The 16,522-nt window shown below is 59.6% G+C and overlaps 1 protein-coding gene across 3 annotated transcripts in view; it reads right to left on the bottom strand.

Annotated features, from left to right (window-relative positions):
- Positions 1-57: 57 nt before the first annotated feature.
- The window catches only part of PALM (paralemmin), a 41,428-nt gene continuing 24,963 nt past the window's right edge, over positions 58-16,522 (bottom strand). The window contains exons 6-9 of one of the 3 annotated variants that reach the window (XM_030937056.1): positions 14,556-14,577; positions 11,862-11,921; positions 7,568-7,699; positions 58-2,026 (exon numbers count right to left, since the gene is read on the bottom strand). In XM_030937056.1, coding sequence (XP_030792916.1) covers positions 1,497-2,026; positions 7,568-7,699; positions 11,862-11,921; positions 14,556-14,577 — 744 coding nt within the window. In that variant the 3' untranslated portion in view covers positions 58-1,496. The remainder of the gene's footprint in view (positions 2,027-7,567; positions 7,700-11,861; positions 11,922-14,555; positions 14,578-16,522) is intronic. The other 2 variants (XM_010374934.2, XM_030937057.1) reach the window with 2 other exon arrangements.

Here is a 16,522-nt window from a genome sequence, read left to right as displayed (position 1 = left end):
CACCCCCCGCCTGGTCACGCCTTCCTCGCCCGGTTGAAAGCCAAGAACTCCAGGAACTGGGGCTGTTCACGCTGTTTATTTGCTTCTCTGGGAAAATCAAGAACATCGGGGACCTCGTCACACACCGAAAGCAGAGGGGGCAGCAAGGGCACTTCAGCGAAGGCTCGCGGCTCGAGGGACTCCGGCAGACTCGAGGGAGGAGGAGGGGGTCCCACGGCGGACGCCCAGGTCACCCCCGAGAGGGCCTCTCCTCCCAGCCACCCAGGGGCAGAGCGGAGGCAGGGACCCAGGCTCCCATCCGAGGCGGCCCCTGTACCTGGAGGCGGCCTGAGCACTGGGCACCAGGCTGGAGGCCCCTGGGGGAGGGACCAAGTTGCGGCCCTGGTTGTCCAAAGCCCACGCGTGAGAAGGTGTCTGTGAGAATGTGCACGAATGTGCCTCTGGGGACGTGTGTGGCTGCCCCCAGGAGGGAGGCCCCTTGCCACTTCCAGTAAGAGGGGGCTGGGGGCAGGCTCACATTGGTCTGGGTGGCAAATGAGGGTCTCCTGCTCCAACCAAGAGGCTTCCTGTCCCAGGCTGTGTCCCGCTCTCCACTGCCCAGCAGAGCTGGCAAGTGGGGCCTGATCTCTGGGGTGTGGTTGGGAAGACCCAGGACCCTGGTCCAAGCAGGTTGGAGAAGAGGCCGGGGGCGGCCCCTGGGGTCCCCAAATTAGCACCAGGAGGAAGGAGGGCCCAGCGGGGGCGGGAGCTCAGGACAAGGAGTGGCTCCCTCGGTCCCTGCCCCATGCAGGGGACAGGTCAATGACCCCTGGTTCGCCCCCTCTAGAAGACAGCCCAGGGTTTGCCGGCCCCTCCCGGGTGGGGGCATGTCCCTGGGTTCCCCCTCCCCCAGACTCCACTGTCCACGGGTTGGGCCCATACAGGGCATGGGGGACACAGCGGAGGGGCCTGTCCTCCACCGAACACTTTGAGCCCCCAAAGAGGCACGGCCTCACCCCAACTGCCTGAGATTGGGGGGCCAGCGCCTTGGCTAGGGAACCCCGTGGAGCCCCACTTCCCGCCCCCGGCTCCCGGGGCCCTCTCTGGCAGGGTGTCCCCTCAGAGAAAGGCACAGGCGGGAGGCCCAGAGGGTGGCAGGCTGGCCTGGGCCACGTGGAGGCCGCGGGTCCCACCCGCCAGGACCCCGGTGGGCGCGAGCCGCGTCTGTGAAGCTGCCGTGACATGGGGGGTCCTCGTTTCGGGAAAAGCGGGTCTGTCCTGTCTCTCTCCTACCAGGCACGAGTGCACGGCCCTGGTTTCGGGGGAGCGTTGGGGCGTGGTGACGGGCGGGGGCCCCTGTCCCTCTTTCCAGTGAAAGAAAACTCGGAAGGAACATGTAACAACGCGCCAAGTCCTGGACCCGTGAGGCTGTAGGTGGAGGGTGGGCAGGCGCCGGGAGGGGCCGGGCTGGTGGGTGTCTGTGGTGTGGGGTGGGGGCCGGGGTCTCAGGGGCCGGCTCACATGATCAAGCAGCATTTGCAACGCTGCTTCTTCATGTCGAGGTCCTGGGGGTCGCTGGTGGTGGCCTCGGGCCCGGCCTGCTTCTCTTCCCTGGAACCAGCCTCTGCAGGAGGCTCGGCGGCACTGCCGTTGGGCGGCGCGGGCTCCTTGGGCTCGGCCGCGTCTTCGATGACCACCAGCTCCGCCGTGATGGTGTCTTGAAGGCCCAGCACCTTCTTGGTCTCGGCCTCATCCTCTACGTTCTGGTAACCCATGAAGATCATGGTGACCGGGGGCTCCTGGCCGGGCTGGATCCCCGGCGGGCCGGACGTGGCCTCGCCTGGCTGTGCCTGCACGCCGGTGATCTCCCGTCTGGAGGGCGTGGTCCGGGCTGCCTCCTCCACAGCCCCCCGGGTCTCTGCCGCCCCGGCCGTGGACCCTGCCTCGCTCAGCGTGACCTCGTCTGCTTTGTGGATGAGTTCGTCCACTTCAGAGGAGCTCAGGGGGTGGACCCCGTTCTCGGCGGTGCCGTCCACAGCATGGACCACTGTACAAGGAGAGACAGAGAGAGTGACCTGGCTCGAGGCAGGAGGGACAGAGAGAGTGACCTGGCTCGAGGCAGGAGGGACACCTGGGCAAGGCTCGTATCCTCCTCGAGGCTAAAGAGGAAATCACGAACTAGATTACACCTTCAGAACTGACAATTAAAGCCCCTGTTGGCATCTGCAGATGCAGCCAAAGCGGTACAATGAGGAAAAAAAATTTTTTTTTTTGAGACGGAGTCTCACTCTGTCGCCAGGCTGGAGTGCAGTGGTGCAATGTCGGCTCGCTGCAAGCTCCACTTCCCGGGTTCAAGCGATTCTCCTACCTCAGCCTCCCAAGTAGCTGGGACTACAGGCACCCGCCACCATGCCTGGCTAGTTTTGTATTTTTAGTAGAGACAGGGTGTCTCCATGTTGGCCAGGCTGTTCTCGAACTCCCAACCTTAGGTGATCCACCCGTCTCGGCCTCCCAAAGTGCTGGGATTATAGGTGTGAGCCACTGTACCCAGCCGACGATGAGGAAAATTTATAGGCACAAAAGTATTTATTAGGAACCAAGAAAGAGTGGAAAGGAATGAATTAGGATTTTTTTTTTTATTTTCTGAGATGCAGTTGCCCAGGCTGGAGTGCAGTGGTGCAATCTCAGCTCACCACAACCTCCGCCTCCCTAGTTCAAGCAATTCTCCTGCCTCAGCCTCCTGAGTAGCTGGGATTACAGGCGTGAGCCAACATGCTTGACTAATTTTTTGTATTTTTAGTAGAGACAGGCTGGTCTCAAACTCCTGACCTCAAGAGATCCACCCATCTCCCCCTCCCAAAATGCTGGGATGACAGGCGTGAGCCACCGTGCCCGGACTGTAGTTCCATATCCTTTAGCCAACTAGCTCCCACGTGATCACCCTGAAAAGTAAGAATTCTTTTCCATCATAAAGATAGCAAAAATGAAAGTTCAAAGAAGGGGCACGACTGGGCCAAGGTCACAGAGCTAAACCCGTTCCTTCCCCGCATCGAGGCCTGTTTCTCCTATACAAGACAGGAGAACCCACCCTGGGGAACTGGAGGTTACACATTACAGTGATTCTTTTTCTTTCTTTCTTTCTTTTTTTTAAATTTGAGACAGAGTCTCGTTCTGTCGCCCAGGCTGGAGTGCAGTGGCGCAATCTAGGCTCACTGCAACCTCTGCCTCCCAAGTTCACGCAATTCTTCTGCCTCAGCCTCCTGAGTAGCTGGGATTATAGGCGCCCGCCACCATATCCGGCTAATTTTTTGTGTACTTTTAGTAGAGACGGGGTTTCACTATGTTGGCCAGACTGGTCTTGAACTCCTGACCTTGTGATCCACCCGCCTCGGCCTCCCAAAGTGCTGGGATTACAGGCATGAGCCACTGCACCCAGCCTTTTTTTTTTTTTTTTTTTTTTTTTTGAGACAGAGTTTTGCTCTTGTTGCCCAGGCTGGAGTGCAGTGGTGCGATCTCAGTTCACTGCAACCTCCACCTCCCAGGTTCAAGCAATTCTCCTGCCTCAGTCTCCAGGGTAGCTGTGATTACAGGTACCTGCCACTACACCCGGCTGATCTTTGTACGTTTAGTACAGATGGGGTTTCACCACGTTGGCCAGGCTGATCTCGAACTCCAGCCCTCAGGTGATCCGCCTGCCTTGGCCTCCCAAAGTGCTGGGAGTACAGGCGTGAGCCACCGTGCCCGGCCTTTACAAGGATTGTGATTTTTTCCATCTATGGATGTATTTGATTGATCTTAAATTAACCTTTTCATTCATTTTAACTTGAGTTAAAGTTTCATTCATTTCTTTTTTGTATTCTAGGAACCACCCTAAAGGCTACGCATTTTCCTCTGAGTTCTGCTTTGGCTGTATCCTACGAGTTAGATGATGTTACTCACTTCCAAGTGTAGATAGTTTTTAATTCCCAGTTTGATTGATTGCCATGGGAAGCCACAATTTATTTAGGAGGGTGTTTTTAAATTTCAGGGAGTAGAGGAACACAGAGCAGAAGATACAAACTCTGTAACAGTCCTGAAACCTCCTTGGCAGCCTGGGTCGTGGTGGTCACTTTCTGACAGTGTTCCGTGTTCGAAAAGAACGTGTATTCTCCACTGGTAGCATTTTATATATATAATCACTCTTGCTAAATGTGCTTCCCAAGTCTTTCCAAATTTCCTTATCTGTGTCTGACTTGACACTTTTCGAGCTCTGTTGGACTCTCCAAGGGCCGGATTTCAGCCCCACAACTCCCTGCTATGATCTGATGCCAGCCCTAGCTCACAGCCCTGCAAATTCCTTCTAGAATCATGTCTGCCTGGGCTACGCTGGGAGTTGGAAGGCACGCAATGGGGGGGCCCCAGGGACTCGCCTCCTCCCAGCCAAGGGTCAGGGCTCCCGTTCCTGGCTACAGGCCAGAAGGAAAGTGTTCTCCACTTTCAGTTTTGAAGTCTCCAGGGAGGGGAGTCCATGCTTCAAGGCCTCTCAGTGACTTTGGGCTGGAGGCCCGGAGGGTGGGGTGTGTCTGGATCAGGCGAAACTGAATTCAGTGTCTCCCCCTGGCCGCTGTCCCAAGACAGGAATCGGAGCCCTCAGCTGCCATGGAAACAGATCACCTGCCCGTGGCTAAGCAACAAGTGTCCGGCCTGGCGGGTTTGGAATCCCCAGGGGCCAGGCTGAGGAGGGTGGAGTGACCGGGGGGGAGGACCTCGTCCGGAAGACGAGGCATGGGGACTTCCCAAGGCCACACAGCTGGGGAGGGCTGGAGCTGAGATGCCACCAGGGCCACACCCCAAGGCCACCCCAGAGCTGGGCTGTGGGGGCCTCTGTGACAGCATCTGGGGCACCGCAGAGGCCAAGCTGCCTGAGAACAGAAGGCTTTAGGAATGCAAACCACAGGGAGGTCCCCGTTCATGCCACCAGGATGCCACGAGAATGGGCTACAGGCGTTGGCGAGGACGTGGAGAAACTGGACCCTTGTCCATGACCTGTGGGAACGGGACGGTGCAGCCGCCGTGGAAAATGGCAGGTCCTCACCGAACTCAACACAGTCACCTCAGGACCCAGACGTTTGCTCCTAGGTGTACACCCAAAGGCCTCTAAAGCAGGGGCGGAAACAAATACTTGCACACAAATTCCCCAGCATGCTACTCACAGCAGCCAAAGGGTAGCAACAGCCCACATGTCTACAGATGGAAGAAGGTCCACCCAACCCGTGGAATAGTAGTCAGCCACGAAAAGGAGCTGGCTCCGACCCAGGCCACAGTGCCGATGCACCTTGGGGATGTCACGCCAGACACAGAAGGCCACGTGCAGTGTGTGACCCCATTTCTTTTTTTTTTTTGAGACAGAGTTTCGCTCTTGTCGCCCAGGCTGGAGTGCAGTGGCACGATCGCGGCTCACTGCAACCTCCGCTCCTGGGTTCAAGTGATTCTCCTCCTTCAGCCTCCCAAGTATCTGGGATTACAGGCGTGTGCCACCACATCCGGCTAATTTTTGTATTTTTAGCAGAGACGGGGTTTCTCCATGTTGGCCAGCTGGTCCCGAACTCCTGACCTCAGTTGATCTGCCCACCTTGGCCTCCCAAAGTGCTGGGATTACAGACGTGAGCCACCGCGCCCGGCCGTGTGATCCCATTTCTATGAAATGTCGAGGACAGGCCAATCCAGAGAGACAGGAAGGGATGTGTGGGTGCCAGTGCTGGGGAGGGGACGGGGGGTGACAGCTGATGGGGACGGGGCTTTTTTCTTCTTTTTTGAGACAGGGTCTTGGTGTGTTGCCCAGGCTGGAGTACAGGGGTGCCATCTCAGCTCACTGCAGTGTCCCGGGCCCAGGTGAGTCTTCCAATAAGGTGGAATTTTATGGTCTGCAAATTATATCTCACAAAGAAACAGAGGCCGGGTGCGGTGACACACCTGTGGTCTCAGCATTTTGGGAGGCCGAGGCAGGAGGATCGCTTGAGCCCAGGAGCTGGAGGCTGCAGTGAGCTGCAATGGCATCGCAGCACTGCAGCCCGAGCGACAGAGTGAAACTCTTCCTCCAGAAAATAAATCAATAAAAATAAAAGAGAGAGAACGAGAGACACTGGGGCTTTTGTGTGGACTTCCCTCCTCCTCCAGGGACCCCTGGCATCTCCCACAGCCTGTTTGCCTCTTGACCAGGAGGAGCCCTTAAAACCACATCAGACCTCAGCACCGTCAGGACCCAACCCACCCGAGGCTTCCCAAAGCCCTCAGGACACGGCCCTGCCTGTCCCTGTCCCCCTGCCTCCAGGCAAAGCACCCTTCTCCTGCATGAGACCAGTTCCTCAACTCCCTGATCAACTGAGTTCCCCTCACCCCTGCAGCCCGGCTCCCCTCACCCCTGCAGCCCGGCTCCCCTCACCCCTGCAGCCCGGCTCCCCTCACCCCTGCAGCCCGGTTCCTCTCACCACTGCAGCCTGGTTCTCCTCACCCCTGCAGCCCATCTCCCCTCACTTCTGTAGCCCACCTCCCCTCACCCCTGCAGATGGGCCCCTCTCACCCCTGCAGCTCAGTTCTCATTTCTGCAGCCTGGCTCCCCTCACCCCTGCAGCCCATCTTCCTTTCCTCTTGCAACCCATCTCCCCTCACCCCTGCAGACTGGCTCCTCTCACCCCTGCACACTGGCTCCTCTCACCCCAGAAGCCCGGCTCCCCTCACCCCTCCAGCCCAGCAAACTCCATCCAACCTCAGGGCCTTTGCAGGGGCTGTGGCTCTGCCAGGTGTGGTTCCCATGCACTGAGGGCCTCTGATGAGCCCCTGCTTGCCTCCTCTGGGAAGCCCACCCCACCCCATCCTCGCCCTGTGAGACCCTCTCACAGCCCCCTGGATGTGAATTTTCTGTAGCTTTTATCACACTAGCAATTCTTTTTTTCTTTTTATTTTTATATTGTTAAGAGACAGGGTCTCACTCTGTTGCCCAGGCTGGAGTGCAGTGGTGTGACCACGGCTCACTACAGCCTCAACCTCCTGGGCCCAAGGGATCCTCCCATCTCAGCCTCCCAAGTAGCTGGGACCACAGGCACGCACCACCATGCCAGGGTAATTTTTTTTTTTTTTTGGTAGAGACGGGGCCTTGCTAGTGCTGCCCAGGGTGGTCTCAAACTTCTGGGCTCAAGCAATCCTCCTGCCTCAGCCTCCCAAAGTGCTGGGACTACAGGCGTGAGCCCCTGTGCTAGCAGTAATTTAAATGAATTATGTGGAGCTCCAGATGGAAGGGCCTGGTTTGCCACCAGGTGAGGACAGAAGCTGAATCTACCTCCAGATTTCCCTCCAGAGCCCGGCTGGGTACCTGGTGCCCAGCTCAGCTTTCAGGCAGCTTTCTGGAGTGGACGAATGATTGGGCAGCGGGCGCAGGGCTGAATGACCTCTGAGCCCAGCCGTGGGCTGCAGCGGGGTGAGGCCCTGGCATGAAAGCGTCATCTGCTTCACGTCCGGACTCCGGGGCAGACGCTGGGCCCACACACCAGGAGCACACTCATTCAGGGCTCCGGCCCGGGCGGAGGGAGGGCAGGGGCCGGGGTGCTCGTACCTTTGGTTTCGTCCTCGTAGACTTTGATGCCCTGAGGGAACGGCTGCCGAGGGAGCAGCGTGGTGCTGGACAGCACCCTGGTCTCCCCTGTCACCTTGTCCTTCTCCACAGTGATCTCAACCGAGTACATGGCTGGCACAAGAGTCACGGGGTTACGCCACAGCCCGCCCGCCCCCGCGCCCCCCGCCAGGCTGCGGCCAAGCCAGGGAGGGGGGAGCCAGCAGCACAGAGCCAAGCAGCGATGGGGCAGGAGGAGCCAGGGATGCCGGGGCACCTTCTCGACGTGGACCTCCCCAGCTCTACATCCCTCCATAGCTCCCCAGTACCCGGGGCGACCGGTCTGAACACCTCTGCTTGGCGTTCGAGGCCCCATCCTGCTGTCCGCCCAGATGGTCCCCATCCCTGTCCTCTGCACTGTGTCCTCTGCTTGGCCACCAAACTCTTTGTCAAGCTCAGATTCCAGCCCAGCCCATCTGGAAAGGCTTCATTGTTTCCAGATCTTTCTAATTTTTTTTGAGATGGAGCCTCGCTCTGTCGCCCAGGCTGGAGTGCAGTGGTGTGATCTGGTTCACCTCCCGGATTAAAGCGATTCTCCTCTCTCAGCCTCCTGAGTAGCTGGGATTACAGGCACGCCCCACCACGCCCGGCTAATTTTTGTATTTTTAGTAGATATGGGGTTTCTCTATGTTGGTCAGGCTGGTCTCAAACTCCTGACCTCAGGTGATCCGCCTGCCTCGGCCTCTCAAAGTGCTGGGATTACAGGCGTGAGCCACCGTGCCCGGCCTATTATTTAAATCGATAGAGGGTCTCCCTCTGTCGGCCAGGCTGGAGTGCGGTGCCACGATCACAGCTCACTGCAGTCAGGACCTTCCTGGCTCAAGTCATTCTCCCACCTCAGCCTCCCAGGTAGCTGAGACCACAGGTGTGTGCCACCACGCCCGGCTAATTTATGTTTTCTGGAAATGGGGGTCTCACTATGTTGCCCAGGCTGGTCTCAAACTCCTGGGCTCAAGCAATCCTCCCACCTCGGCCTCCCAAAGTGCTGGGATTATAGACGTGAGCCCTCAAGCCCCACCATTCCTGGTTTCTCAGAGGGGCAGGTGAGTCTCAGGGAGACCCTGCCTTGCCTGGGGTCATGGCCAAGATTGGGGCTCAGTCTGCAGACCCACAATCCCCAGCCCGACCTCTGCCCCGCCCCCACCACCCAAGCTCCCAGGACTCAACGCCTCCTTCCAGCTGACTGTTGGACGTGCCATCGTCTGTTCAGACTCAGAGAATGAAAGAGATCCTCATGGGATAGTTGGACGTTGCTACTCATCAGGGCCCTAACTCCATAGCCAGCTCCTCGTCCCCTGCTCTGTAAAAGTCATTCCCACAGAAACCACAAAGAGCCTGCGTCCTAACGGCGACTGGTGGCCGCCCGCACCCCAGGCCTGCTCGAAGATGTCGAGCACCGGGGGTCATCAAGCACCTCCCAGAGACCCCGCCCCGCAGTGGGAGCTGAACAGGGCTGCCAGGACTACTGGCCTGACCCATGACACTGCACCCCAGCTGCGGCCCGGCCTCAGGGCCTCTGCACGGGCTGTTCCCAACGCCTGGCACACCCTTCCCCCAGACAGCTGTGTGACCTGCTCCCTCGCCACTTCTGAGGGGCCGTCGGTCCCCATTGTGGGCAGCCCTGCGATCGCCCGGCCTCTCGGCCCCCCCACAGCCAACTCGTTTCCCTCCTCCCACCCCACCTCGACGCTCAGGCCCGGCTGCCGCCCTGGACTCCGCTCCGGGGACCTCGTCCAGGCACCGGGCTCCAATCTCCTGCACGCCCATCCCCACCGGGACCTTGGCCTGGATTCAGCCTCTATCCACAGAAGCCCCATTCTCACATTCCATAACACCACTCCCCATCTGCCCGTACGCCTGCCCCCACCCTGGCTCTTCCCACCCGCTGGGGGCAGCTCAGTCCTCCTTGATTTTTTTTTTTTTTTTTTTGAGACAAAGTTTTGCTCTTGTTGCCAAGGCTGGAGTGCAGGGGCACGATCTCGGCTCGCTGCAACCTCCGCCTCCTGGGTTCAACCGATTCTCCTGCCTAAGGCTCCCAAGCAACTGGGATTATAGGTGCCTGCCACCTCGCCCAGCTAATTTTTTGTATTTTTAGGAGAGACGGGGTTTCACCGTGTTAGCCGGGATGGTCTCGATCTCCTGACCTTGTGATCCGCCCGCCTCGGCCTCCCAAAGTGCTGGGATTACAGGCTTGAGCCACCACGCCCGGCCAGTCCTCCCTGCCTCTTATCCCCACGCCCTGTTTCTCCTCAAACCCTGGGGGCTCCACCTTCAGAACACAGGGAACCACCCACTGCTCGCCGCTCCACGGCCCATCCCAGGCTCCTTCCCCAGCAGGCCTGTCCCCTCCACCTGGCACCGTCCGCGGTCTGTTCTCCCTGCAGTCACCAGAGGGCGTGAGTGACCACGGAGTCGGGGCGGTCCCGGCTTTGCCTACAGCCCCCCATGGTTCCCGCCTCCCTCCGGGGAAAAGCCCAGGTCCTCTCCCATCCTGCCACAGGGCCCTGAACAATCTCTCCATCATCTCCCCTCCTCCCTCTCCCTCTCCTCACGCTGCTCCAGCCACACCGGCCTCCTGGCTGTTCCTCCAACACCCCAGGCCCTGTCCTGCTCTGGGGCCTTTGTTCTGGCCGTGCCCTCTGCCTGGAACACCTTCCTCCAGATAGCTGCGTGCCTTGCTCCCCCAGCACCTTTGGGTCTTTACTCAGACGTGACTCTTGAATGTTGAACGCTCCCCTCCCGAGCCCTGTGGTTCAAATCCTCCTTCCTCCAGCTCAACGTCCTCGGCCTCACTTTTCTACTGTAGTAGAGGCTGTGGCCCTCATTAGAACACCTGCTCCCCTAATGCCTGGCACACAGCAGGCCCTTGATAAGCATGTCGGGTGAAGGGACGACTGTTTTTCAACCCTATAGCCCTGCACAGCCTCAGCCCTCCACCCCAGACAGCTAGTCCAGAGCTGCCCACACTGTTGAGCAGGTCGCGCACTGCACAAAGTCAGTGGCCATGGGGACCAGCGGGGGACCTGGACCTCGGTGTCTGCCAGGGCTGGTCTCACTGGCACAGAGGCCCACAGACATCACCTGCTCTGACAAATGCCTCTGCTGCATCCTGGGGCAACCCCCACCCTGGACCGTGCTGGAGACCTGGGCCTCCGGGTGGCTCTCCTTCCTTCCAGCCCTGTCCTGTCCCGGCCAGCCACCCCAGAGTCTTTCTTCACTTCCCTGACTTGCTGCTTTTTCTGAGACAGACTCTTGCTCTTGTCGCCCAGGTTGGAGCGCAGTGAGGCGATCTCAGCTCACTACAAACTCTGCCTCCTGGGTTCAAGCGATTCTCCTGCCTCAGCCTCCCGAGTAGCCGGGATTATAGACGTGCACCACCACGCCCTGCTAATTTTTGTATTTTAGCAGAGACGGGGTATCACTAGGTTGGCCAGGCTGGTTTTGAACTCCTGACTTCGGGTGATCCACCCACCCTGGCCTCCCGAAGTGCTGGGGTTACAGGTGTGAGCCACTTCACTGGGCCCTCTGCCTTGCTTCTGTGCTGTTCCAGCTCACTCACACCACAGTGGTTTTGCCGACTGCGATGACTTTCCATTACTGGGCTCCTGTCCTGTGCCAGGCCCCAGAATGGCGTACCGAGGTCCCACCCCTCTGGCAGGTGGAGAAATTCAACACACCGGCACCACGTGGCACACCAGGGGTTCCAGCCTGACTTGAGCATCGTGTGGCATCGGCGTCAACCCCGACCTTCCCCTGCTTCTCGGAAGCGCAGCAGCGCCGGGGACCTGGCTTGGTTGCCTCCAGGGACGGGGCGCCCACTCTCTCTCCCGGGGCAGCCGGTCCTACTGCCCAAGAACCGGAGCAGGTGAGATTTGCAGCTAGCGTGCTCAGGCGTGTTCAGGCGTGAGCGCCACCCCCCGTGGGCCCCCAGGAGGGAGCCGTGAGGTTAGGGTGGAATGAAAGCCGTGGGGTTGCGTCAGTTAGAGCCGCCATGCGTGGGGCCCGTCTTCTCAGGGAAGCATGGGCCGGCGTGGGACGAAGACACAAAGCACGGGGGGCCCCACCCCAGGCTCGGGGCCTCGGCTGTGGTCCAGCCGTCACCCCCACAACCACAGCCCGGCCAGACGCTGCGGAGAGCAGGTCGGTGTCGCCCCCACCCCGCCCGGCCCTCTAGGACCGAGACTTGGCCCCTGATGGCGGCTGGATCTGGGGCCCAGAACCTGGGGGACTAACCCACCTGCCTTCATCATGGGGGAGCCGTCAACCGTCCTCACGGGCGTGTTTGAGACTCGCTTGTCTGCACAGGAGGCGGAGGTGGAGAGAGAGATGGGGGTTAGAGGAGAGGTCACACGGACCCCCCCAGGCAGCCCAACACCCCTTCCACAAGTGCATCCGGACCCCCACATGCACCGGGGCCCCTGACCCCACCCAGACCCCGCACAGACACAGGCACCTAGGCCCCCTAGACCCTCAGACCCCGCACAGACACAGGCACCTGGGCCCCCTAAACCCTCAGACCCCACACAGACACAGGCACCTGGGCCCCATAGACCCTCAGACCCCACACAGACACAGGCACCGGGGCCCCTGACCCCACCCAGACCCCACACAGACACAGGCACCTAGACCCCCAGACCCTACACAGACACACGCACCAGGGCCCCTGACCCCACCCAGACCCTGCACAGACATAGGCACCTGGGTCCCCTAGACCCTCAGACCCCACACAGACACAGGCACCTGGGCCCCCTAGACCCTCAGACCCCACACAGACACAGGCACCAGGGCCCCTGACCCCACCCAGACCCCGCACAGACACAGGCACCTAGACCCCCTAGACCCTCAGACCCCACACAGACATAGGCACCTGGGTCCCCTAGACCCTCAGACCCCACACAGACACAGGCACCTGGGCCCCCTAGACCCTCAGACCCCACACAGACACAGGCACCTGGGCCCCCTAGACCCTCAGACCCCACACAGACACAGGCACCAGGGCCCCTGACCCCACCCAGACCCCGCACAGACACAGGCACCTAGACCCCCTAGACCCTCAGACCCCACACAGACACAGGCACCTGGGTCCCCTAGACCCTCAGACCCCACACAGACACAGGCACCGGGGCCCCTGACCCCACCCAGACCCCGCACAGACACAGGCACCTAGACCCCCTAGACCCTCAGACCCCACACAGACACAGGCACCTGGGTCCCCTAGACCCTCAGACCCCACACAGACACAGGCACCTGGGTCCCCTAGACCCTCAGACCCCGCACAGACACAGGCACCTAGACCCCCTAGACCCTCAGACCCCACACAGACATAGGCACCTGGGTCCCCTAGACCCTCAGACCCCACACAGACACAGGCACCTGGGCCCCCTAGACCCTCAGACCCCACACAGACACAGGCACCTGGGCCCTCTAGACCCTCAGACCCCACACAGACACAGGCACCTGGGCCCCCTAGACCCTCAGACCCCACACAGACACAGGCACCAGGGCCCCTGACCCCACCCAGACCCCGCACAGACACAGGCACCTAGACCCCCTAGACCCTCAGACCCCACACAGACACAGGCACCTGGGTCCCCTAGACCCTCAGACCCCACACAGACACAGGCACCGGGGCCCCTGACCCCACCCAGACCCCGCACAGACACAGGCACCTAGACCCCCTAGACCCTCAGACCCCACACAGACACAGGCACCTGGGTCCCCTAGACCCTCAGACCCCACACAGACACAGGCACCTGGGCCCCCTAGACCCCCAGACCCCACACAGACACAGGCACCTGGGCCCCCTAGACCCCCAGACCCCACACAGACACAGGCACCTGGGCCCCCTAGACCCCCAGACCCCACACAGACACAGGCACCTGGGCCCCCTAGACCCCCAGACCCCACACAGACACAGGCACCTGGGCCCCCTAGACCCCCAGATCCCACACAGACACAGGCACCTGCGCCCCCTAGACCCCCAGACCCCACACAGACACAGGCACCCAGACCCCTCCAGACCCCTAGAAAATCCCACAGCCACCCCCACAGTTCATTCCTCATCCTCAGCCCAGTGATTTTCACAAAATCCCTGAGAGGCCTGCCTAGATTTTTTTAATGATTAATTTTTAATTCTACAGTAAGACAAGGAGACACTCCCTTATGAATAATTAACACACACAAACCAGGACAGAGGCACTTCAGACGCCAGCGTCAACCCTGGCTGCTGGCTGTCCCGCTATCGAAATGAAAGTGGACACCTTCCGTGAAATGCATTTTACAGACAGGTCTCGCTCTGTCGCCCAGGCTGGGGTGCAGTGGTGCGATCACAGCTGACGGCCGTCTCAACCTCCTGGGCTCAAGCGATCCTCCCACCTCAGCCTCCCCAGCAGCTGGGACTACAGGCATGCAGCACACCTGGCTAATTTTTTTTGTATTTTTAGTAGAGATGAGGTTTCACTATGTTGGCCAGGCCGGTCTCGAACTCCTGACCTCAAGGGATCTACCTGTCTCAGCCTTCCAGAGCGCTGGGGTCACAGGCCTGAGCCACTGGGCCTGGCCGGCAGCTAATTTTTTTATGTTTGACAGAGACAGGATCTCCCTGTGTTGCCCAGGCTGTTCTTGAACTCCTGGGATCAAACGATCCTCCTGCCTCAGCCTCCCAAAGTGCTGGGATTACAGGCATGAGCCACTGCACCCGGCTAATTGTTTTTGTATTTTTTCACTAGACACTGAGTTTCGCCATGTTGGCCAGGCTGGTCTCGAACTCCTGACCTCAGGTGATCCACCCGCCTTGGCGTCCCAAAGTGCTGGGATCACAGGCCTGAGGCCCCAGCACCTGTTACTTTGTAGCTGCATTCCCCGCCCTGCCATCCCCTCTCTGGCCACCAGAGTGCGCCCAGGCCCCACGAGTTCCTTCCAGAAGCCCTACCTTTGGGTGTGCCCACCGGGGTCTGCAAGAAAGAAGAGAGAGGGGTCAGGGGTGTCAGGGGTGTCAGGGGAGCCCCGGGGTCAGGAGCCTGGGAAGGGCTGGCACAGTGGGTGAGGTCACACGTGCCCGCCTCTCATCCCATCCTCTTGGGACTCTAGCCAGAAACACGGAGGTCATCTTTCTTTTTTCTGAGACAGTTTTGCTCTTGTCGCCCAGGCTGGAGTGCAACGGGGCAATCTCGGCTTACTGCAGCCTCCATCTCCCGGGTTCAAGCGATTCTCATGCCTCAGCCTCCCCAGTAGCTGGGATTACAGGCCTGCGTCATCACACCTGGCTAATTTTGTATTTTTAGTAGAGACGGGGTTTCTCCATGTTGGCCAGGCTGGTTTCGATCCCCTGACCTCAGGTGATCCGCCCACCTCGGCCTCCCAAAGTGCCGGGATTACAGGCGTGAGCCACCACTCATTTCTCATTTCTTTTCTCCCTCCCCTCATGCCTCTGCATCAGTGGCTCCCGCAGGCCGCCCTGAATCCAGCCGGCTCCTCCGTGCCCCTTCAGTCTGGTCTTGAACTCCTGCTCTCAAGTGATCCTCCTGCCTTGGCCTCCTGGGAGCCACTGCGCGAGGCCCAGGGTCTAGCGTCTCCTGCCTGAGCCGGTTCTGCCCTGCATGGTCAGACCCTGCACACAGGCCCCTCTCCCTGAATGGTGCCCCAGCCTCCCTGGTCTTCCTGCTGTTTCTGGGACACACTCTTGACTCACGGCCGTGGTGTCTGATGTTCCCTCACTCCACTCTCCCCCATCACGTCACCGGGTGTGCCCCTCAGGAAGGCAGGGACCGTGCATGTGTACTGCTGGGCCTCCCACACCAGCTCTAGTCCATGCTCAATCACCCTTCAGGGAAAAGCGCCTGCAGAACTCCTATTCAACCTTCAAAACCCACTTCCTTGGCCAGGCGCAGGGGCTCATGCCTATAATCCCAGCACTCTGGGAGGTCAAGGTGGGCGGATCACCTGAGGTCAGGAGTTCAAGACCAGTGTGACCAACATGGCGAAACCCCATCTCTACTAAAAACTAAAATTAGCCAGGCGTGGTGGCGCGTGCCTGTAATCCCAGATACTTGGGAGGCTGAGGCAGGAGAATCACTTGAACCCGGGAGGCAGAGGTTGCAGTGAGCCAAGATCATGCCATTGCACTCCCGCCTGGGTAACAAGAGTGAAACTCTGTCTCAAAAAAAAACCACAAAGAAAACACCCCACCTCCTCCAGGACGCCCGCCCAGCCCTCCCACGACATCCACCTCCTCCAGGACGCCCGCCCAGCCCTCCCACGAATGAGGAACTTCCTTGGGGATTCCACGGCGCCTTGGGCTTCCCACCTCTTCGGCCTGACCACCCTCCCTGGGTGGTTCCTGACTCATGGCCATCTTCCCACCTGACATGAGCTCAGTGAGGTCCGCGACTGTGCCCAGAACCAGGTCTTTTTTTTTTTGTTTTTGAGACAGGATCTCACTCTGTCGCCCACGCTGGACAGGATCTCTCTGTCGCCCAGGCTGGAGTGTCGTGGGATCTCGGCTCACTGCAACCTCTGCCTCCAGAATTCAAGCGATTCTCAGCCTCCCGACCAGCTGAGATCACAGGTGCCCGCCATGACATCCGGTGAATTTTTGTATTTTTAGTAGATACGGGGTTTCATCATGTTGGTCAGCTTGGTCTTGTTGAACTCCTGACCTCAAGTGAGGTGCCTGCCTCTGCCTCCCAAAGTGCTGGGATTACAGGCGTGAGGGGCCAAGTCCGGCCAAGGGTCTGGTTTTAACATAGTCTGTCTTACATGGCAGATGCCAGATTCAACAGCTGAGACCACTAAGGACCACTCAGCTGCGTGGCTTTGAGCCAGCCCCTCCACCTCTGTGGGCCTGGGTTTTTACTCCCGTCAAACGGAGATGCTGTTCCCATGAGAAGGGCTTTCTGG

Source organism: Rhinopithecus roxellana, chromosome 8 (genome assembly GCF_007565055.1).
Source record: "Rhinopithecus roxellana isolate Shanxi Qingling chromosome 8, ASM756505v1, whole genome shotgun sequence".
Lineage (NCBI taxonomy): Eukaryota > Metazoa > Chordata > Mammalia > Primates > Cercopithecidae > Rhinopithecus > Rhinopithecus roxellana.
The sequence above is the reverse complement of the archived record's forward strand: the minus strand, read 5'-3'. Positions and strand labels throughout refer to the sequence as shown.